The sequence below is a fragment of the Schistocerca nitens genome, chromosome 6 (genome assembly GCF_023898315.1).
Source record: "Schistocerca nitens isolate TAMUIC-IGC-003100 chromosome 6, iqSchNite1.1, whole genome shotgun sequence".
NCBI lineage: Eukaryota > Metazoa > Arthropoda > Insecta > Orthoptera > Acrididae > Schistocerca > Schistocerca nitens.
Window position 1 is genome coordinate 221,883,717 of NC_064619.1, and position 25,391 is coordinate 221,909,107.

The 25,391-nt window shown below is 42.3% G+C and overlaps 1 protein-coding gene across 1 annotated transcript in view; it reads right to left on the reverse strand.

Moving 5' to 3' along the window:
- LOC126262445 (ran-binding protein 9) overlaps positions 1 to 25,391 on the reverse strand; it is a 246,250-nt gene that overhangs the window by 50,519 nt on the left and 170,340 nt on the right. Inside the window, exon 2 of the mRNA XM_049959097.1 lies at positions 8,297 to 8,461. Coding sequence (XP_049815054.1) covers positions 8,297 to 8,461 — 165 coding nt within the window. The remainder of the gene's footprint in view (positions 1 to 8,296; positions 8,462 to 25,391) is intronic.

Sequence of the window (25,391 nt, forward strand, 5' to 3'; positions counted from 1 at the left end):
ACAGGTCAGAATCCAGTTGTGAAGTCGGGGAAGGGACCTCCGGTGACACCAGAGGCTCTTTGTCCCGGGACTTATGTTTCTTCTTCTTTTCAGGCTGAGATCGAGGAGGGCTGTGTGGCATAAAGGAGCCAGCTGCAGCAAGATCAGGAACAGAAAGAGACCGGGCGACCTGGGGGCCGACAGACCGCGGCTCTCGCGGTCGCCGCGCGGCAGCAGACCTTTGACCTGGAAGGTGCCGGGAAGGGGCATCCCGGGAGAGGCGCCCTTGACCGGCAGACGCCGAAGGAGTGGGACACTTCTCCGGCTGGGGAGGGGGAGCAGCACCCAGAGGAGAAGGTGTGGGAGCCGCAGGGGAGGGGGGGAGGAGTGGGGTCCGGGATGGGGGTAAGGAAGGGGGGGGAAGGGGGGAAGTTGTAACCAAGGCGTAACTTGATGTCATAGACACAGGATGCAGTCGTGCATATTTCTTACGGGCCTCTGTGTAGCTTAAACGATCGAGGGACTTATACTCTTGGATCTTTTTTTCTTTCTTATAAACTGGGCAATCTGGTGAACGTGGAGAATGACTACCACGACAATTTACACATACAGGAGGGGGAACACAGGGACTCCCCTCATGGAGTGGACGTCCACAGTCACCACAGAGAGGGTCCTGGGAACAGCGAGAAGACATGTGGCCAAAACGCAAGCACTTAAAACACCGCATAGGAGGTGGGATGTACGGCTTCACATCACAGCGATAGACCATAATCTTAACTTTCTCAGGAAGGGTATCCCCTTCAAAGGCCAGGATAAAGGCACCAGTATCAATACGGTTATCTTTAGGACCCTTCTGAACACGCCGAACAAAGTGAACACCCCGCCGTGCGAGATTGTCCCGAAGTTCCTCATCAGTTTGAAGGATGAGGTCCCTGTGGAAAATCACACCTTGTACCATATTTAGAGACTGGTGAGGGGTAATAGACACAGGAATTGTGCCATGATGGGTACAGGCACGAAGGGCCGCAGATTGGGCAGCTGAAGTAGTTTTAATCAGCAACGAACCCGACCGCATCTTGCTCAGGGAGTCCACTTCGCCAAACTTGTCTTCAATGTGTTCCACAAAGAATAAAGGCTTGACACTGGTGAAAGTATCTCCATCAGTCCTGGTGCAAACTAGATAACGGGGGAAAGGTTTTGCCCCTAGACGACGGGCCTGACCCTCTTCCCAGGGGGTAGCCATGGAAGGGAAGGCCGAAGGGGCAAGAGAAGCAGCACTTGAGGAATCAGTACCACGCAGAGAGACGGCCGCAGAACGGCCAGAGTTTTGGACCCTTATGCGTTTCATCTGCATAGCGTCCGCCCTGATACCACCCACTCCGATCAGGGGCTCTCCTCACGGGCGCCACCCAGCCACAGCAAGGGCCGTCTGGCACGGCGGCCATTGCCGGGAGTTCCGATGCTCCAGGATGACGAGCAACCACTCCAAGGCATGCATGAGGAGGTCACAGCTCAGGTATCAGAAGTGTGATCCCTGTGTGTTCAGGGGGCTCAACCAAAAGGGTACATAGCGACCCCACCACACGGGCTGGCTACCGTGCTGGCTATGCACCCTAGCATCAGACCACGACGTGAAAGAAAAGGTGGAATGTACTAGGAGGGCGCACGTCGGAGACACTAGGTAAGGTGCTCTTCCCCAAATGGCTCACACTACGGAAGAGAAATTTTGGAATGGAGGTCAAACCCCAGAGGGGGACCAAGGAATGCCAAAAAGAGGAGATAAGTACGCAACAAAGCCAGAGAGTTAAACCAACAGAACCAGGAGGATAGCGGGGCCAACATAAGCAAGGACACCAATAGTGGGAGAGGAGAGGGCGAGGGGAAAGGAGCATGGAGGGGAAAGGAGGGGAAGGAAAAGGAAATGCAGCCCGGGAGAGAAAGAAGGCTGCAATGGCTCGGGGCCCCGTGCTCGCCACGCACGTATCCACAAAAGAGTTGTGGACCCCCTGGGGGGTGTCACATTATTGACTAGCGCAGCTCACCCTGACACCCTTTAGGATACACTTACGCCACTCACATAATATTCAATCCACATGAAGCAAAGAAAGTTGTTCAGCATGAATTTCACTTTGCAACACAGTGTGCAATGATTCGAAACATACTAATAGATTAAAACCGTGTGCCAGACTAATCCTCGAACCTGAGACCACATTTTGTTGGCAAATGTTGTACCAACTGAGTTACCTACACATGACTCACAACCTGCTGTCACTGCTTTACTTCCTCATCTTCACTTCTCTCATCTTTGGAATTTGGAAGGTCGGAGATGACTTACTGGCAGAAGAAAAGCTTTATGGGTGGGTTGTAGGTCGTGTCTGTACAGCTGTCAGTACAGCATTTGCTCATGAAAGGTGAACGTCACAGTATCGAGCCCTGGTTTGCCACACAGTTTTAATTTGTCAGAAAGTTAGATCACCTGTCTGTAGCTTCAACATTTAAGAAGCAATTAAATGATGAATCAGTGAATATTTGTTTCCAGTGAAACTGATCCTCACTAACATAAAAATAAACAAACTAATTCAAAGTCAACTGACTGTGTAACTGTGTATTTTCTGACACAAAAGTTAAGCTACCTAATGTGTCATGGTCAAAAATAACTTCAGATGCTTATACATGGCAATGAAGGAAGTTGGGCAGGAACACATGAATGAAAAAGATGGATTAATTTTAAGAACATTAATAATGCTTAGTAAAATTATTGTTTGACTGATATGTCATATTAACATAAAAATATGGTCAATGTGAAGGTGTAATGAATGAGGGCGACTGCTTTCTGGTAAAGCTAATGGTCATCCAGGAAAGGAAGTGGCAGATTTTGCAGGTGTAGTGTTTGTAACCATCAGTAGATCTGAAAACATCCCAGCCTACAAGAAATTGACTGGAAGATGACAATGACTGGCATCATTCCAATGAGTAACAGTGAGAGGCTGAAAATGCCTGGTTTACATTATCTACCAGATAGCAGTTGCTGCAGGACATCTATGTTTTCTCTTCTTCAACAGTTTCTTGATAATAATTTGGATGAAAATGTATCACATGAAATTTTGAGCAGAACTGCATGGACAAGGCCCACAAAGAGACTCCAATAGTGGGTCACGACAAACTGGAAATGGTGTCTGGGCCTTTGAATTTTGACATCATGAAGATGAGTGACACACACAGTTGCATGTGCAATCAAATCCCTCAGGAGCCTTCTGGAAGGTGTATGTGAAAGGATAGAGAAAGCTGAGGGGATTTTATGTTTTGGTAATGTTCCAGTTACAAGGAACTGAATACATCGTTTGACTAGGTTGCATACTGTATCACAATGATAATGACTATGGAACAACCCAAATCATTGCCCGTCTTTAGGTGGATTAAAGTTTAACCTAAACATCTTGAAAGTTATCAATTCCAGCACCCACTGGAATAAAACAGATATTTGCTGGCGTTAACATTCAGTTAACTAAATGTCATTTATTACTGTCACAATCTTAAATAGTTTTGTTCAGTTACAGAACATTTTTGGATTGGTAGTAATTACAGGGTAACCAGTCAATTTCAGTGACCATGAAGTACTTATGGAAACCGTACACAGTAATTGAAATTCATTGGTTTCTATGCAGTTACTACTGATCTGAAGATGTTTCACAACTGAATGAAACTGATTATCTTTGTAGAGAAAGGGCAAACTGTGACAGCTGTCTCAGATATTTTGATAATTCGGTTGTTATGGGGTTCTCTTCTTAATCATAAGTCAAACCTTCCTTCAAACATCAAGACTAGCCCATCAACTCTATTTATCTCAAACTCTATCACAAATATCTGGTGATGCCTGAATAATGAGCCAAAGAGCAAGGGTAATATTCACAAAATCTTGCTGTCTGTAGATGATATTTTCTGGAATTTTTGGACATTGATGTCATGTTACATCCTGGATCCTGTGAAGTCTGAAACACAGCAAACAGCAAAAGTTTTCCCATGTCATGACAGTGTTACATTCTACATATTCAGGGTAAACTAGAACTCCACTGACAAAATTTCTGAGGTTGTTCTGAGTATTTTGGTATAACGGACCCAAGGTCTCCTGTGGCTCGTGATGAGGTAATAATGTGACTGTGATTTATTTGGGTTTGTTACTCATGTCATCTTTGTTTCTGTGAAAATATCTTCACAAGAATTAAGAAGCCTGTAATATGCAACAACCATAACACACACTACAAAATACTGATTAATACAAGGATGTAGAGGCTTATCTCACTACGGGTAAGATAGATACTGCCTACAGGAAAATTAAAGAGACCTTTGGAGAAAAGAGAACCACTTGCATGAATATCAAGAGCTCAAATGGAAACCCAGTTCTAAGCAAAGAAGGGAAAGCACAAAGATGGAAGGAGTATATAGAGGGTCTATACAGGGGCGATGTTCTTGAGGACAATATTATGGAACTGGAAGAGGATGTAGATGAAGATGAAATGGGAGATACGATACTGCGTGAAGAGTTTGACAGAGCACTGAAAGACATAAATTGAAACAAGGCCCCGGGAGTAGACAACATTCCATTAGAACTACTGACGGCCTTGGGAGGGCCAGTCCTGACAAAACTCTACCATCTGGTGAGCAAGATGTATGAGACAGGCGAAATTCCCTCAGACTTCAAGAAGAATATAATAGTTCCAATCCCAAAGAAAGCAGGTGTTGACAGATGTGAAAGTTACAGAACTGTCAGTTTAATAAGTCACAGCTGCAAAATACTATTCTTTACAGACGAATGGAAAAACTGGTAGAAGCCGACCTCGGGGAAGATAAGTTTGGATTCTGTAGAAATGTTGGAACACTTGAGGCAATAGTGACCCTACGACTTATCTTAGAAGAAAGATTAAGGAAAGGCAAACCTACGTATCTAGCATTTGTAGACTTAGAGAAAGCTTTTGACAATGGTGACTGGAATATTCTCTTTCAAATTCTGAAGGTGGTAGGGGTAAAATACAGGGAGTGAAAGGCTATTTACAATTTGTACAGAAACCAGATGGCAGTTATAAGAGTCAAGGGACATGAAAGGGAAGCAGTGGTTGGGAAGGGAGTGAGACAGGGTTGTAGCCTCTTCCCGATGCTATTCAATCTGTATATTGAGCAAGCAGTAAAGGAAACAAAAGAAAAGTTCGGAGTAGGTATTCTTATACATACACTTGGTGGGTATGTAAATCATTAGAGCTGCAATTCTACAGCCAGCGAAGTGCATTAGTGTTGTTCGCTTCAGTGTTGTTACCAGTCCTGGAAGTGTATATAAGGGGCACAAACAGCACTGGATGTTGAGTGATCACTGGAAGGACACGTAGATGCTGTGTACTGACGACAGACAGCATCGCTATGTACTCACGACAGACAGCATCATAACACCTGACAGTTTGAAAAGGCCTCATTGTGGGTCTCCATTCGGCCAGTTGGTTGAATCGTGAGATATCCAGATTGGTGGGGCATTAGGATGTGACAGTGGGCTGATGTTGGACTGTATGGGAATGTGAGGGCAAGTATACATATCACCAAGTTTCCAGTTAACCGTTTTGGACTACCACAAAGTAGTATCACCTTATTGTGCAACAAGCACTTCGTAACCCCCTCAAATTTGAGCCAGCTATCTGAGTACAAGTAACGCACTCTATGCAACATTTTGTGTCATCCCGTACAGCAGTTGGCAACTAGCAGTGGCCAGATTAGGGAATTACCATCCCATGCATAAGTTTCTGTTAACACCGGAACATCAATGGCTGTTTTTGGTGTGGTATCATGACCTGAAAGTGTGGCTTGCTGATGGATGATATGGTATTGTGTTCAGTGATGAATCATGGTTCTGCACTAACCCAGATGGCAGTCAGTGGTGAGTATTGCAGTAACCTGGAGAAAGGATCCGTTCTTCCGTCGTTTTGAAGAGATACTTTAGTGTTACTCCTGGCGTTGTGGTGAGGGCAGCCACCATACATGACTGTAGGCGATGGCTGATATTGACTGTTGGAACTTGTGATGGCAAATCGGTATGTCAAGAACATCCTGCACCCTCAATTTCTCTCTCTGATGCCACAGTATCATTGTGCCATTTTTTTAACAGACAATGCTTATCAACACAAGATATGCCTTTCAACGGACTGTCTGCGTGATGTTGAGGCATCACCGTGGCCAGCAAGATCCCCAGATCTGTCCCCAATAGAACTTATGGGACCAGCTTGGGTATCAACTTCGTCTATGTGCCTGTATCCAGGATAGCAAGGATCAGTTACAACAGTTGTAGGTCAGTTTGCATCAGGAGATGATACAATGGCTTTATGACAATCTTCCCAATTGAATCAGTGCATGCATCCAGGTCAGAGGGGATGCACCATCATACTATTGAGTAGATTCGTGATGTCGAGTTTTTGTAAATTTGACTTGATTATGTGATCAAAGTCTCATTTCATTTCTTCCTCCCCTTTTTGATGCTTCATGTTTTTGTCAGGCAGTGTATTTGTTCATTGCAGTTTATGCATACTGCTTTCATGCAGGTGTTGCTGGTGGCTTAGTAGACCAATTATTGCATAAAATATGCACTGACATGTTTCATTGGACTGGTGAGGGAACACTGTTTGGCTTTACATAGTTTCTGCCATTGTTGAGCTTCTGCTTCCCATAATCCATCATCTTGATCAAAAAGATCAGGTCCACCCACGATGTCAGAGTGCCAAAGCTTTTGATGTCCCGCCACAGCATCCCAAGTATCTTGGTGAAAGCGCTCCAATATCTTCACACGATGGCGATAGAGAGACCATTTTTCACAGCCATACCAGTGTTGAGGCTATTGTCTTGCACTCTCAAGTTTAGTGTTTATTTGGAGGACGCAGTGAAAGCGACATTCACAGGATGTGTGGAAAACTTGGGTTCTGTTTTATATATCCATGCGAGAAGTTCCAAGAGAATACTTTCAAAATAGGGTAAGGTATCTACTTGATGAAATCAGGCTTGAACATCATGGTCTAGTAGAGTAGTTGCAGGGGCAAATCATGATAGGACTGTGATTCTTTGAGTGTTCACAGTCAGAGCAAATTGCTCAAATGTGTTCTCCCCTCCCCCCTACCTTTACTGTCTTATGTCAAAATGATATCTAATTTCCACACTGTTGCTGTTCATAGATCACATGTCATGGATAATGGCCAATGAGTTAAGGGTAAAGAGTATTTGGTTTAGCATACATCCTAATTTTATTTCCATCAGTCACGGCCATTCAAAAAAGAAACAAGCCAATGGCTGTAAAATTAAAACCTCTGAATGGATTGCAATCCCATGGACTACACAAGACAGTGTGTTTACTATAACTGCACTGAGGCCTCAAACTCACCTCTAAAGGGACAAGCACACATGCACACCCATATGATGACAGAGCAAGAATGTGTACGAGTCGCCTGTCCACTGCACTCAGTAGTGCTGAACACAGAAGAACGAATGGACGTAGTAAGTTTCCCCTACCAGCAGAAGAAGTGAGGGGAATGAATATTCATCAAAGAATGGCACAAATGTGTGAAGAGCACTGCATGTCTGTTGCAAGGATCCAGGCATGTCACCAGCGATACAAGGAAGGATGGATGTCATCGGCCAACACCACACGATCTTGAATGACACATTGAATTGCTGATACTAATGTGCAACATGTTTATGTCCTCATTACTGATGACCTTTGAGTTATGGTGGGAGCCATTGTCCCAAATGTCAGACTGCACATCTGAATTGCACTAGACTTTCAGTGCTCTTCATACACTTGTGGCACGCTTTGTTGAATTTCCATTCCTTGCACTCCTTCGGTTGTACAGAAACAGCACTACACCACATTTCTCTTCTCTTTAAGCCTGCATTTCTCTTTTTTCAGCATGACTGAGTGCAGTGGATGCTGATGCACGCACATGCTTGGTCTGCTGGCATATAGGTGTGTTCTATTGCTCTTCTAGTGGCCAGTTTGGGGTCTCAGTGCGCTGAAGGAGATCATACCTCCTCCTAGTAGCAATGGCATTATAATCCATTAAACAGTTTTTATTTCTTTTTGAAGGACCCTAACATGATTGGAAATGTGACTAATAACATGCACAATAACAAATTTTCTCTCTCTCTTAATATGGGCTATTCACTTCTTAAATATGTTAGTAAATAAAATGAAATGCTTATCGGCAGTAAATTTTACAACAATTTTTAAAACAAATAACGCAAATTATTCACAATCCTAATTATGTTGCTTGGTTTATGCAAAACAAATTGTTACCTGGAAGCCTGTTCATATTTACACCCTGTGCAGATAATCCAATCCCCATGTATCCATCTCTGCCTTTACTAACAATTTTCACTTCAAAATAGTACAGACCACAGGCTGCAGGTATAGGGTGAGTGGCCCGTACGCTTGCAGCATCTTTGTGTGTTTTCCCATGACCTGGAAATGAAAAGCAAGCCAGACAATAAGACAGTTATTTTTCCGGAATAGTGAACACAGCTGTAGAGACTTGGAGCTTCTGGAGAGGAATTTTACTGATACAATTTTCTATTAGAATCCAAAAAGAATTATACATATAGAATTTTGCACTCAAGTGCAAACATAAAAAATTCTCATAAATCATGAATGTAAATGTCTTTGTTAACTTGATGTAATGGCATTTTTCTCTTTATGCTGCCATGCATTTTCTTGATGAGGTATATCATTATTTTTTGCATATGTGGTGCATTCTATAATGTAATGTTTTTTGCATTTACTCTAATAAATTTCCAATGAGGTGAAAACCAAGTCACCATTCCAGAAGTTGCAAATCACCACTTACCATACCAAACAGTAGTACAAAGTAATATGAGCAATAATGACCTATTTTAGTTCTGTTATTACAAATGATATCCACTTGATAAACACATTAGAATCAGCCGCTTTTCTCATGTTAAATAAGCTTACAACGAGTTCATGGGATACACAAACAAAGTTGGCTATACATTTTGTCCCTTAATGTATGAATTTTTAATTCCTCTGTTAAAAATTATCATATAGGGGAAAGCATTTCATATAATAATTATATTTCAAAAATTACTGGTCACGATTTTATTGGTTCTACAGCAAAAATTTGTTTGTACCATTTATGAATCATCATATGCTAATGAGTTAACATTCTTCTGCAAGGAAACACCTTCATGACAAAAAAATACATTCTGTGCAAGAGATGCTTCTTATAGAGGCAAAGGGGTATTATTTCCATTCATTAGAAATCATGCATTTTATTTTACAGCTGGGACAAGTAGCATCACAAGTCAGTTAGAATTTAAATTTTTAATGAAAATGAGAAAAAACTCTCATGAAACAGATTTGTCACATACTGTTCACAAGAAACACCCATGACTGTTGTAGTATTCACAATTCTCCTGATAAAATTAGCACATTATTTAACTTAGATCATAAAATGCTTCAGGATAACACTGGTTGTAGGACCTTTTTAGTTTTCTACTTTCATTGTATTCCTTAAGCAGATGTCTGGCAAGAGCTCCTATCATTTTCCACCATTATTGCCCAATTTACATGTCTCCCCAATTACTGTCGTATTACTCCACAAATTCTACATAAATGATTCCATCCATGTAGCAATCTGGTGCAAGAATTCATGACCAAATATAGAACACTTTTTTCCACTGACCAACTGATCTGAATCACTACATTCATAATCTATGATACAAGATTTGTGATTGTTCAGTCCAAAAATGGCAAACACCGAAATGTACTGGAAACTGAAAAAAATCCGCATCTGTGGAGAATACAGACTACTTTTACCTGATTTTGCCAGAATCATTTGAGTTTCTCAAGGCTTTCCCAAGCAGTTGCAGTCAAGTACTGGGGTGGTTAGTAAAATCAGAAGACTGTCACTCAAATCGAGGGCTACTATTTTCCAAGAGACCAATGAACAAAATGTCAAAATGTAACATACCAATGTATTACTTCGAACTTTGTGTCTGTGTTCTTAACCTCACCTTCCCTCTATGATGTCCAGCTCCTCTACACATGATCCATAGAGAATTAAAGAGCTCACATAAAAGATTTAATTGCTGGCTGCTGCAACCTACCACATGAAAAGCACATAAATGTGAAATAAGTGATAAAAGACAGGAAAAATTCCGAAGACTGACTGAGAGCTGAGCCCCAAACCTTGGGATTTGCTGTCTTGCACTTGCCCACTTAGCCACACCAGTTTCTTCCAAATGGTCAAAAATTTTCAGACCCTCTATTGCACCCACAACATTTAATGTGACACCAGTGACCTGAGAGTACTGAAATATAGGTAGAATGTGTCAACGTTCTTTCTACTAATTTTATATTAAAATGTGTCAATAGAAATAACTGCGTACATAATAACAAGGCGTTCACTTATTGCCTATCAAGATCAGGCTTCCATCAGAGATTTTACACAAAGTACTTGAGCCCACATCCACTATTATGAATGTAAATGTGAAATGGGACTGTTAGAATTCAGAGGTCCCTAACTGTAAACTAGTTGGTCTACCAGAGCAGTGATTCGGTTTAATGCTTGTCTAACTTTTACTATACAAATGAATCATCAGGTATCTTCACCAGCTATTGTAGAAGAGTTTCATTGTAGCTTGGGTACTGAGTCCAATTAGTGAAAGTTGTGCTGTAGCATAGTTGTTTTCTGATCCCAGGCCATATTGTGGGGCATGCCAACATTGATTTGTGGGGCTGAGGAGGATGCTCCATGGTGTGCTCCTTCACATGATGTGGTGCTCAGTTAGGTGCATGATAAACTGATGAGAACATAGTTAACGAGAACATAGTTAACAGTGCTCTCCGAATGAGGTGTAACAATTTTGAAATTTGGAAGCATTTTTATGATGGCTTGGATAGCAGTTGGTTCCTCGTTTATGCAAAGACCATCATTATCGTTGATGTCCAAATTAATGAAATTTTTGGAAACATTTTAGATCGCAAGTTGCATCCCACACTGTGAAAACAGTTAAGAATCAGAACTTTTTGGCTGCAACGGGATGAGGTCTTTGTCCACAAAACAAGAACCATTGTATTGCGGTTCCAAGGAAGTTGTGTAGAACTGGCCCCCATAAAGTCCTAAAGTACATCTGAGGGATGATTATCACATTGGTTGTGTGCAATTCAATTTGTCTAAAAAGGAAAGATGGTAAGGATTTAGTGTGTACCAGGTGTAGATATATGAAAGCGGAATTTCCCTATAGATGGTGTTAGCCGTCAGTGAGACCACGTCTGCAGCGAAATCTGCTTTCTGTAATGGCTGACGACGAATGTCAACACAATAACCCAAATTCTGAACATCGTCATCTGTTTCAAACCCGAAGCTTTCGGCGAATATGCTCTTGGAAAAACAAGGTGTTTTGAGTAGTTTATGAAATTCAAAAGTGGCGATTTTGACATGAGAAACGATGAGCGTGGGAAACCACCGAAAACGTTCGAAGATAACGAACTGCAGGCCTTACAGGATGAAGATGATACTCAAACTCAACGGAAACTCGTTGAACAATTGAATGCGACGCAGAAAGCAGTTTCTCTTAGGTTGAAAGCTATGGGAAGCTGCAGAAAATGGGTTCCGCATGAATTGAATGAAAGACAGCAAGCGAATCGAAAGACCACTTGTGAAATGCTGCTCGCCAGATGCAAAAGAAAGTCGTTTCTCCATCAAACAATGACAGGTGATGAAAAATGGATGTATTTTGAGAATCCTAAGCGTCGTAAATCAGAAGGGTGTCATCTATTATGAGCTGCTAAAACCTGGTGAAACCGTTAACACTGATCGCTACCGACAGCAAATGATCGATTTAAATCGAACATTACGTGAAAAACGACTGGAATATGGAAAAAAAAGCAGCACAAAGTCGTATTGCTCCACGATAACGCCCGATCACGCACAGCAAAACGGGTCAGGGAAACGATCGAGGGGTTCAGTTGGGAAATGCTAGGTCATGTGGCTTAGCCGGCCGAAGTGGCCGAGCGGTTCTAGGCGCTACAGTCTGGAACCGCGCGACCGCTGCGGTCGCAGGTTCGAATCCTGCCTCGGGCATGGATGTGTGTGATGTCCTTAGGTTAGTTAGGTTTAAGTAGTTCTAAGTTCTAGGGGGCTGATGACCTCAGAAGTTAAGTCCCATAGTGCTCAGAGCCATTTGAACCATGTGGCTTATTCCCAGGCTTGGCTCCGTCCGATCATCACGTATTTGTATCACTGGGGCACGCTCTCGCTGAAAAACGCTTCAATTCGGATGAAAATATACGAAAAATGTCTCACTAACTGGGTCACTTCAAAACAAGATTTTTTTCTTTTAAAGCGCGACATTCATAGCCTGGCGGCGGGGGGGGGGGGGGGGGGGGGAGATGTCTAAATAGCAATGGAGATTATTTTGAATAAGGTATTGTTTATCAGTTTCAAACAGCAGACGTTTAATTATTGCAACCAAATGCCGGTTTAATACTTCTACACCTGATATTATTCTTGACGACATGGAGAAGAGTTGTCGAAGGAGCAACTATTTGATCCATATTTCAATCTGGAAAATAATTTTACATGTATTAACTGTGATACAGAAGATTTCTGTTATTAACAACGGCGTGAATGACACTTGGAAATTCAGAAGACATTCTGCAGCGCACAGGTGTCATACTCTCTTTGCCTGCAGAGGGTTTCCCTACCGCACAAGCAACGCAAAAGAAAATAATGAGCAATATGTGTGTAGCCAAACAAAGGAAGTCATCTCTCTCTCTCTCTCTCTCTCTCTCTCTCTCTCTCTCACACACACACACACACACACCGAATCACTGCTCTGATTCAGGTATCTTCACCAGCTATTGTAGAAGAGTTTCATTGTAGCTTGGGTACTGAGTCCAATTAGTGAAAGTTGTGCTGTAGCACGCGAAAATAGTGCGTGCTCAGATGAATAAATCACATTCATTATTAGCCAGCTTTCTTGTAAGCTCTAACCTCCTCACAATGTAGGGTACAAACTACGTCTTCAGGATGACAAAATTAGTAGGAAAGCCTTCTCCGATGATCAAACGCAATAATATTAAACAATGACGCCTCACAGGCTACTGATTACATTTTATTCATTCATTTATTTATTTTTTAATGTGTTTCATATTCTACATTGAAGGGAAGAGCTGGCTGTTCGATATATGACCCACTGAAAACCCGATGTTTGTTGCCAAATACCAGGCAAGCCGTTAATGGGGCAGATGGGTCCCAATTGGGAACATTTAGGACAGTGTTTCAATTACTGCCATTTGTCTCACAGGCAAGACAAATTTTCGTCTGAACCGATTGACTGGAATTTCTTTTAATTTACATTTGGGGCAAATTCATACATGCGTGTGTGTGTGTGTGTGTGTGTGTGTGTGTGTGTGTGTGTAAGTTGGCTACTTGCTCCACTGTGCAGTGCACCTGCCTTTATTATATTGTTATTACATTACTCTTCATCTCGTTCACCCACAATACGCACTGCGAAAGGCAAATGTCAACTTGATTGTCAGAAATAAATCCCTGCACCTATCAGGAACCTAACCATCACTTTAAGAGTTTATCGTCTAAAACACTAACCGTACACTACAGAGGCAGTGTTCTGTTAATCGACAAGGAAACTGCTTTTCTGATTATTTGTTTCTAATTTTTATCTTTTTTGCGCGTCTTCATTGGAGTTAGGAGCAGCTAGCATACATGGAGTCTGAGAACTGCTTGAACAATTAGGTTAGGGAAACCATCACAAGCCGAAGCAGAAGCAAATAAGACTATTGAAGGTCATGTATATTAGGCCGGGGTCACGCTTCCAGAAGTGCACACACTGCTTGATAAAATACAGCAACTTGACAATTGGGCCAAGATAAGCGCGATTCTGGCTATCTGAGCATCTGAACAGCTTCCGTCCGGCAGCCGTGATTCTGGGCAGAGAGCCCTGTCGGAAAATACTTGTCTGCAGGAAGGCGATGACTCACGCAGCCCAGCGCGCGTGTTACGGGCAACTGCGCACTTCTCTAGGTTCTTCATCCTTCGCATCTCCTCTTCAAAGAGATTGGGGAGGGGGGGAGGGGGGAGAGAGAGGGAGAGAGAGAGGGAGAGAGAGAGAGAGAGAGACAGAGAGAGAGAGACAGAGAGAGAGAGCGCGTAAGATCACCGGAATAGCGGGACGCAAACCAGGATCGCAGCGGCAGAAGCAAAGCATTTAAAACTAATTTTTCGCTCTGCAGCGGAGTGTACTGTTTTATTAAACTTCCTGACAGATTAATGATTAAAGCTATGTGCCCGACCAGGACTTGAACACAAAACTTTGCCTTTTGCGTTCAGTGTTAACGGTTTCACCAGGTTTTAGCAGCTCATAATAGATGACACCCTTCTGATTTACGACGCTTAGGATTCTCAAAATACATCCATTCTTCATCACCTGTCATTGTTTGATGGAGAAACGACTTTCTTTTGCATCTGGCGAGCAGCATTTCACCAAGTGGTCTTTCGATTGAGCTACCCAGACACAATACACGAAGCCAGCCAAATACCATGGATTCAATTTTAATTTGGTCCTACGATTTCTTTCCACCACTTGATTCTTTCACTTCGGGCAATATGATTCTTATCTGTGAAAAATGCCGAATAGTCCTTGTTTCGACACATAACTGGCTGGTTAAGTCACTTTCAAAATCGAAGGAAGTCGAAGGCATAAGAACTCATTAACGGGACCATGTCTAGCAAAGAATGGGGTGTGCTCAAACCTTTGGGTTGGGAGCAGTTTAATCAAACTTATGATGGAGGCAGGAAGGAAACTGTTTAAGTATAAAACAGTCATTCCATTTTCCACTAAAACTGAACACTAACAAAGAAAATGTGATCAATTCTTAGCAACATCTAATCGATTCTTTTTTTACTTCAAGCAACTTGCAGCTCCATCAAGCAGCAAACGGAAGCCACATGCACACTAATTGCCAGATAGAATGTTATATTGTGTGTGTGTGTGTGTGTGTGTGTGTGTGTGTGTGTAACGGGGGGGGGGGGGGGAGGGGTGAGGTAAGGAGGCAAGGAAACAGATTATCCAACAGACGACAGTAGTAGTTTCTGAGGCGCATTTAAGGTGTCTCCTAGGGCTTGTAAATGACGGAGACAAGAGACAAGAGACAAGACCGAGTGCTGTATGATTCACCGGTAGGTTACAATTGTGTGTGTGTGTGTGTGTGTGTGTGTGTGTGTGTGTGTAACGGGGGGGGGAGGGGTGAGGTAAGGAGGCAAGGAAACAGATTATCCAACAGACGACAGTAGTAGTTTCTGAGGCGCATTTAAGGTGTCTCCTAGGGCTTGTAAATGACGGAGACAAGAGACAAGACCGAGTGCTGTATGATTCACCGGTAGGTTACAATTGACAGCTCCGCCAGTACTTATTAACCTAGCAGCCGGTAAACATGTGAGAAAGCTCATCTCACTTCCGTGTTGTTCACACAATACGTCCGTACCTTACGTATTCACTGAATATCAACATGTTAGAAATTTCACTGCGTTCGTGAGAAGAACAGCGTCCTTCTCTAGGTCGTATTTTTTCACTCAATGGGAGACGAAGAAATGAAATGTGAAATGTGTTTTATTCATCTCATAACATACAGAATTTCAGAACGTAAGTCTTATGTACAGGAGGCATGTCAGGGATACAGTTTAATTTGTCGATCTTACATTATTACTTATTGAAGAATATATGCAAGGTTCTTTCTAGTGCTATTTCAGGATCTGCATATGCTCTAACTAGCATAAATCTGTATTTCATCTTAAAGATCCAGCCCAAAGTATCACTTCGCCCTTCATGGCAGTACCTAGCTATATGCCCCTAACGATTGCATGAATAACATTTAACTGGAACTGGTTCCGTACATGGCGCTACGTGGTCCTCATGGTAACATTTACATCTAACAGGGACTAACAACTCATGACTACCATTACCTATAAAACGAGACAAATCCGCTGGTTCTCTCTTGCAATAAAATCTACTTTATTAAATGCATGGCTGTCAAACCTTTCTCCGTGACCAAAACACAATCAAAAATTTTTGGGCTCACCATACCACACGCTGTATGTTCTGATGTTGCTCTAAGAAGGTGATGTCAATGATCTGAGACCAGTGTAGACGGCCCATGGCCTATTACCCATGGAGAATGAAATGAGACATCAGGATGACAATAGATTTGTTTAACTTACTTATTTCAGTCACAGGTCATAGTACATCACCAACATCTTGGTGGAGGGGACCAGTTGCCTCTCACGCAAAGCAATAGACACATGGCACTGCTGACAGTGCAAAGAGTGGGGCTATGCACGGTATTACTCGGCTGCTACTGTCAGCAATGTCTCCGACTGTGATTAATGTGTGGCAATGCAGCTGATGATACCGTGGAGGTGGTCGTGACCTCCCTCCAGTAAGCAGGTGGCTCTCTGCTCTGGCGGCAGCTGCTCTCATGACTCAGGGCAGGCTGCCCCATCCCATGGTTGAACAGCAGACCCCATACTACATTCTAGCATGTTGTTCTGGGTGTCACAGGCTTGTGGTGTAGGGTGAGGTATTTTAGTACACAAATGGCTGAGTACTTATAAGCTCCAAGCTATGTTCATTTAGTGATTTAGGCACGTGCTCTAACACTTCCGTGGTATCAAGTGAAGAGAGGTTTCTGTCCTTCCACTAGCATATTGTCCATTGGCTGTTGCTATAGAAAGCTCAGCTGGCTCTGCTTCGAAACACTTGTCGAGCATGCAAGACCATCAAATAGCGATCATAGATTATGGAATGAAGATGCTATCAGTCAGGGGCAGCCCAGTATGGTTAAAGAGAAAACTCGAACCAAAATGGAGATATGAGCAGAGTCCCATGGAATTGACATTAGGCAGCCGAGAGAAATGGTTTACAATGGTAAGTGTGACACCAGAGGTATCAGTAGGAATCCAGGCAGAATCTGACAGAACAGTGACCTCCACAAAGTGGATTCAGAAGACATAAGAAGCGATAGAGCATCATATGTAAATAAACAAGCAAGGGACAAAGATTTTGAACAACAAACACAAAGGAATGTGAGCCTCTGTGATGTTGTACTAATAGGCTCACATGAAGAAAATATTTTGAAGATCGAAGTGCAGAACACAGACCTGACGAAAGGAACAGTGGAGAAGAAGCAACCTTGGTGGTCATGCAGAGAGGCACTTTTGTTGCAAGTATTCCGAATACCACAGAATAAGAAGCCTATTGCATGAATAGAACCTTGGTTTCAGTGAACCAAGGGCAAGGTCACAAATTGGCACATTAAAGGAAATCGTGTGAGTGGATCATAAAACAAATAAGAAGGGACTTCAGTTAATGAACTGTGAGTTGCATTACATTAGATTAGACTTACGAATTCTAATACATCTTCCTACGCCTGAAGTATGCACTGACTAAACTTCTAGATTAACAGTAGCTACGCTGTGCAAAGCGTAGGAAGATTTCCTTTCTTCAAAGCATCCGTTTTTTTAATTCGATGAGTAATAAATCTGCAGCTGTTTTGTGAAAACTTAGATTGATGAAAATGTTATACGTGAACTATGATTAATGATATAGCAGCCTTGGTAACACTCAGTAGATCTACTAGTAACTTCTCTATAGTACACTTACTTATTCTAATTATTTTCTTTGACACTGGACTCCACGGAACATAATGAATGACTGAACGAATAAATTATCAAGTCTGTGTTATTATCACGTAGCCCTTTAACAACTCACCGTACTGAATTGGTTTTCAAATACTGCGAGCAACTGGGTGAAAAATTCAAAGTGATAGTTTTCTTGTTATGAAAAACAGTATACTTATACTCAGTCATCACATTATTACTTTTCGATGTATTACATGATGCACTCCTTATCCGAGAACGAATGGAGGATACCTGAAGAGACTACCAGGTTATCCATGCACTTTTTCTTAGCTCACAGTTCCCTCAGCCTCTTCCGGAAAAGTGTAGTAGCGTACTACATCATACATCCACATGACTATGCTGCAATTCACACTTAACTGCCTGGCTGAGGGTTCTTTGTACCCTACTACCTTCAGACTATTTCTCTATTGTTAAGCTCTAACAGTCCGCATGAAAAATGAACACTTAAATATTTCTGTGTAGGTTCTGATTTATTTTATTGCGATGATCATTCCTCCATACGTAGGTCGGTGACAGTAAAATATTTTCGCATTCACAGGAGAAAGTTGGTGATTGAAACTAGGTGAAAATATCTCGCCGCACCGAGAAAAGCCTTTGTTTTAATGACTGCCGTCCCAACTCGCTTATCATATCTGTGGCACACTCTCCCCTATTCCGCGCTAATACAAAACGAGCTGCCCTTCATTTGGACTTTTTCGATCTTCTCCGTCAGTCCCATCTAGTAAGGGTCCCATACCGCACAGCAATACTCAACCAGAGCACGGACAAATGTAGTGTAGGCAGTCTTTTCAGTAGAAACGTTCCATCTTACAAGTGTTGTGTCAATAAAATACAGTCTTTGGTATGTCTTCCCCCACAACGTTAGCCTGCTGATCGTTCCATTGTCAGCCGTTCGTGATTGTAATATCTAGGTGTCGTTGAACTCACAGCCTTTAAATTTATGTGATTTATCGTATAATCGAAATTTAACGGAATTCTTTTCGTACTCATGTGGATGACCTCGCAATTTCCCTTATCCCGAGACAATTGTCACTTTTCGCAGCATACAGATATTTTGCCTAAATCATTTTGCGATTAGTTTTGTCTTCTCACGAGTTTACTAAACGGCAAATCATAGCATCATCTGCAAACGATGTAAGAGGGTTACAAAGATTGTCTCATATATCGTGTATGTAGATTAGGAACAGCAGAGAGTCCGTAACACTTGTGGAACGAGGGGTAGCACTTTTGTTTTATTGGATGGTTTCCGTCGATTACTATGTACTGCAGCCTTTGTGACAGGAAATCACGAATACAGGCTCGCACAATTGAAGCAATACTCCACAGGCACGCACTTCGTGTCTCGCCTCTGTGAGGAACGGTCTCAAAAGCCTTCTGAAGACCTAGAAACATGGATCAATTTGAGATACCATCGTCGCTAGCACTCATTACGTCGTACGAATACAGAGCCAGTTGTGTTTCACAACAATGATATTGACCCTTTTCTTTTAGGTAATTCATAATGTTGGAACCAGTGGCAGCAGATACATATACACATATGCGGCGGGGGGGGGGGGGGGGGGGGCGGGGGGGGGGCGCTTGCGGGACCGCCCGCGCAGCCCCTGCCACTCAGCCCGCACGCTACTCGTTCGTTTCTTTCGTCAGTCGACTCGACTGAATCGAGTTATCGAGTAGTTGCACTTTCCTATGTAGCACGCGAGTCTGCATCAAAGTATTTTGTGTTTCTGTCTGGCACACAGATAGCTAACACACACCTAGGAGAAAAGTTGCGGCCATTCTAGTGATGTCGATACTTTATCCTGTCTCGCATTTGTTCGAGAAAAGTCCCGAATAGTCAACGTTTTCTTGTGCAGAGAACCTTCAATACGTAGCGTTATAAATACGGACTATTCGCCGAATAGAATGCTAGTTTACATTCAGAAGCAGAAATATCAAGACTGAAGAATGAACGAACAAAAAGTCCTAGTTGTAGTAAGTGCAAGTGTGAAGATCTGTTCACACTCCATGAAAGTCTGGAAGTGAACATTCTGGCAGCGAATGTTCTCAAACAAACCGAACCACATATATAAGCGAAGGAGAGTCGCTGTCAGGTAGTCAGTTTGAAAGCTACAATAGTCGCGATAACTTGGTAGTGATAAAAAGTGAACAACTGCGATTATTGGCTATTACCACGAACTTCCGTCAGTGTTGTGCTTAGTGATATTAGAAATACACGGAGTGTGACCGTGTGTGTTTTACTGATAAGTGTAGTAGTGTTACATTTTTCAGCGCGAATAAAGGGTTTATTCGAGAATAATTTGTATCTAATTTACCTTCGTCGTAACAATATAATAAAATATATGGTTATGTAATAAGAAAAAGTAAAGTACAAACATCTGAAGATTCTGGTCACCATTCAGCCGCAAAAACACCACCACATGTGCAGACAGAGCCCAGCACTTCGTCAAAACTTCCACAACAATGTACGACGATGTAATTAACCAGTTTGCCCGGAAGATAGGCGCATAGAATATGTCATTGTCTTGTACAGTGTATAATCAATTTAAATCAAACCTTCGTAAACTTTGCATGTGAATCGACTATTTTTTATTATGGTAAAAGTAAAGGTAGCGCAAGTATCTTTAGCGTCCCCTCCTTGAGGTTCTTCTGTATCCGCCACTGGTTGGAACACAGTATATGTTCCACAATCCTACTGCAAGTCTACGTCAGTGGTATCGATCTGTAATTCATCGGATTAGTTACTTCTATTTCCTTTCTTGACTATTGGTGTGACCTGCGCAACTTTCAAGTGTTTTTTGGCACGGGTGTTTCCTCGAGAGAGCGGTTGTATACGCCTGCTGAGTATGGCGCTATCGTATCAGCTTACTATGGAAGGAACTTAAGTGGTATATTATCTGGACCGGAAGACTTGCCTTTATTAAGTGATTTAAACAATTTCCCTGCACCAAGGATATCTGCTGCTAAGTTACTCATGTTCGCAACAGTTCTTGATTAGAATGCTGTAATATTTACTTTATCTTCTTTGGTGAAGGAATTTCGGAAAATTGAGTTTAATAACTGTTTCATTGACGCTGTCATCGGTAATATTACCATTGGTATAGCGCAGTTAAAGTATTGTGTGTTGTCGCTCGTGTACTTTACATACGAGCAGAGTATCTTTGAAGTCAGATTTCGAGACAGAGTTTCGTGGTGGAAGCTATTAACCATATCTCGCATTCAAGTCCAAAGTAAGTTTCGAACTTCAGTAAAACATCCCCGATTTTGAAATTTTGTGTTCTTTTAAACAGCATTCTGATCTGTTTCGTATATCATGTGGGATCACTACCACATTTTATTAATTTACTCCGTTAAAATCTCACAACTGCCGCAGATATTATTTCCTTGAACAGTCTCAAGCTGCAGCTCTCGAATTTTCATCTACGCCTGCGTTCACGATGTGAGATTTCTTGCCATCTGCTATACCTCTAAAGAAAATCGTGTTATCTGAATGACGCAAGGCTACATCCACTTCTAATGGATAGCGGTTTACTTTTCGTATGAAAGTAGCTTTTTTTTATAAGAGCGTTTTCTTTGTTGTGCTGTCTCTCATACAATTTTGAAGAAACTCTTCGTAAAGAATTAGGACAATGTTTATTTTAAATTTACAATTTTATTCACGTTTATTTGTAACCGAAAATGACTACGATTTTTTTTTCCTGTTGCAAGAGGAAGAAACATCTACGAAAGACATCGCAGCACTCCCTGGAGTTTTGAGTGAAGGGTCAACAACTCAGCTCACATCTGCACGTAGCAACCTAAGTCCCTACCTACACCAAAGGCGGCGGAAATATACACTACACATATACCAAAGCGTGGTATTGCTGCTACTACATACACAAATACGCAAGAAATTCAAGAATTCAAACTAAAATGCAAACAGTAAATAAAAAACAGGCATTCTTTGGTATTAGAAGTTTTTTACAACTCATAAACGAAACTCTGTACTCTGATATGCTGCCGACGATACAGGATCTGCTGCCCAACTAAGAACACAACACTTGCTTTGGTAAGGCTATAACGAAGTATTTGCCAACTATATCTCTCCTTTCGTTCGAGGACACGCTTTACGCAACAACTATATTTATTGGTCTATAGTTCAATGTCTGCAATGGCAGTATCACTATTCATCCCTCTACAGTTTTGAGCTTCTGCCAGTCGAACGGAATGGATGGCAGCGGGGAATCGTGATAACAACAACCCGTTGTTACGAAAAAGCTATGTGCTCAGTAGGTACAGATTTTTAAAACAACTTACACAGATTCCGTGACTGTTCAATTTTAAGTAAATCTTCAATAAATGAATCGGTATACTAATATGATTCAGACACATATGACAAGTAACTAAGAAGGAAGAATACTACGATACGCTGTAGAACTCGTAGTAGTGGCCTCATTTTGATTTATACAAACAAATTACCGATTTCGCGTTTGCAGCCAAAATCCGAATTTCTAATTTAGGGCCTCTTAGCACATACAGTTTTCAGTATCCGTCCTCATAGAGTTATTCTGGTTCAAAGGAGTGTTCGACTAATTTCGGAACACTGTGGCAACTAATTACATGAATCACACAGGACAAAGAAAGGTGGCTAGCAATACTGGTACTATTAAATGACGACCACGACAATGAAATCTATGTAGCGTAAAATTTTGAAGTAGAATATCCGCTTCACTAAAGACAGATAGCCAGTTTTACAAACTGTCTCAATATGTAATTGTTGCGTTCACAGATAGCCAGTAACTGTCATCCGTAACACAACTGCAGCACAGAATACAAATAAGTGATGCTCAACAACTTGACACACCATCGCCAAACATTTGTTAATGAATTATCTTCCACGAAAGCAAACCGTTTAGAACGATTTTTATCTAGTAAGCATTTGTAAAATACACTGAAGAGCCAAAGAAACTGGTACACCTGCCTAATACCGTGTAGGTCCCCCGCGAGCACTCGTCAGTGCCACAACACGACTTGGCATGGACTCTACTAATCTCTGAAGTAGTGCTGGGAGGGAAGTGACGCCATGAATTCTGCAGCGCTGTCCATAAATCCGTAAGAGTACGAGGGACTGGTAATCTATTCTGAACAGCATTTTCCAAGGCATCCCAGCTATGCTCAATAATGTTCACATTTGGGGAGTCTGGTGGGTAGCGGAAGTGTTTAAACTCACAAGACTGTTCCTGGAGCCACTCTGTAGCAATTCTGGACGTGTGAGGTGTCACATGGTCCTGTTGGAATTGCCCACGTCCGTCGGAAAGCACAATGGCATGAATGGACGCAGATGATTAGACAGGATGCTTACGTATATGTCAACTGTCAAGAGTCGTACCTAGACGAATCTGGGGCCCCTCATCACTCGAACTGCACAGGCCCTCACCATTATAGATCCCCCACCAGCTTTAACAGTACCCTGCTGACACACAGGGTCCATGGATTCATGAGGTTGTCTCCATACCCGTACACATCCATCCGCTCGATACAATTTGAAACGAGACTCAGACCAGTCAACATGTTTCCAGTCAACAGTCCAATGTCGGTGTTGACGGGCCGAGGCGAGGTGTAAAGCTTTGTGTCGTGCAGTCATCAAGGGTACGCGAGTGGGCCTTTGGCTGTTTCCTTGAATGGTTCACACGCTGACATTTGTTGATGGCCCAGCATTGAAATCTGCAGCAATTTGTGGAATAACTGCACTTCTGTCACGTTGAACGATTCTCTTCAGCGGTTTTTGGTCCCGTTCGTGCAGGATCTTTTACCGGCCGCAGCGATGTCTGAGATTTGATGTTTTATCGTATTCCTGATATTCGAGGTACACTCCTGAAATGGTCGTACGGGAAAAACCCCACTTCGTTTCGTCGGAGATGCTCTATCCCGTCGCTCGTGCGCCGACTATAACACCACGTCCAGACTCACTTAAATCTTGATAACTTGCCATTCTGGCAGCAGTAACCGATCTAACAACTGCGCCAGACACTTCTTGTCTTACATAGGCGTTGCCGATCGCAGCGCCGTATTCTGCCTGTTTACAAATATCTCTATTTGAACACGCATGCTTATACCAGTATCTTCGGCGCTTCAGTGTATTTTAGAGTTTCTGAGGCAACACACTTCATTTTACTGGACTGGATAGCGTACAGCAAAACGTAACACATCGCACAGCTTTAACTGTGCCGTGGGCGTCACCAAACAATAGAAGCATTGCATATTACCTATCTTTCGTCATGCACTAATAAAAATTGTTTCTTATGTGCTAATTACTGTTCACATACCTAACGGCTTACCTAACCTGCAATTGGCACAGTGCTCTGGAATCAGTCAAATATTCCTTGTGTACCAAAGCTGGTATATGGCAACGGATACTGTGACACTAAACTAGATAGGAGATGCCTGCAAAGCTGAAACCGGTACTTATTTCAAAGGTTGACTGCCGTGTGGCAGCCTGCGCAGTGGTTACAGGAGAACCGCGCGTCGCCTTGTGCCTAGTCTGGACCGGCGGCAAAATGTCCATCACTAACCGTACGGCTGTCAACGTGATAAATAAACAATAATGTAACCAATACTGTGATTCTTTAGTGTATTTAGATATCAAGGTAGGGATAGGGAGAATAGATAACCACAAGGCACCAAGAAAAGAGTTTTGGATAACTCAAATGTTTGGACTACACATCCGAGAACTACTACAATATTGTAGTCTAGGTGTCGGGACCATTGTACGTCACAGCCGGCTGTAATCGGACAGTTCTCGAATTTTCATCCAGCGTGCCTGTGTTCACAATGTGAGATTTCATGCCATCTGCTGTACCTCTAAAGAAAATCGTGTTATCTGAATGACGCAAGGCTACATCCACTTCTAATATTAGTCTTTTGGATAGCGTTTTACTTTTCGTATAAAAATAGGTTTTTTATAAGAGCATTTTCTTTGTTGTGCAGTCTCTCTCAACTGGTTTTGAAGAAACTCTTCGTAAAAAATTAGGCCAATGTTTATTTTAAATTTACAATTTTATTCATGTTTATTTGTAGCGGAAAATGACTACGATTTTTTTCCTGTTGCAAGAAAAGAAACATCTACGAAAGACATCGATCAAAAGACACTTGTAAGACCAATTTTAGAGTATTACTCGTCAGTCTGGGACCCACATCGGGTCGGGTTAATAGAGGAGGTAGGGAAGATCGAAGGAAGGGTGGCACGCTTCGTCACCGTGTCGTGCAGTGAACGCGATAGCGTTACAGGGGTGCACCACAAATTCTAGTGGTAGACGGTACATCGTTTATCGCGGAGAGATTTACTGCGTAAATTCCGGGACTGTCCTTTCTAAAAAGGGTCAGCCGATACACACTGCCGGAAGAGGAATAAAATAAAAACTGCAAACCCCTCACAAGGTAGTTTTCTCGGCAAATGATGTGACGGGTAGTTCATAAATGTAGGACAATAAATGATAAATTCAAACTAAATAAAACATAGTTGCCACAGTAAAGGATGCCTGAATATTCATATCAATACTCTCTCTCTCTGTCTGTCTGTCTGTCTGTGTGTGTGTGTGTGTGTGTGTGACGGCAACGCAATCGTGTATTCTCGCATGCAAACAATCATAAAAGTGCCAAATGGCATTCAGCGATAGATTG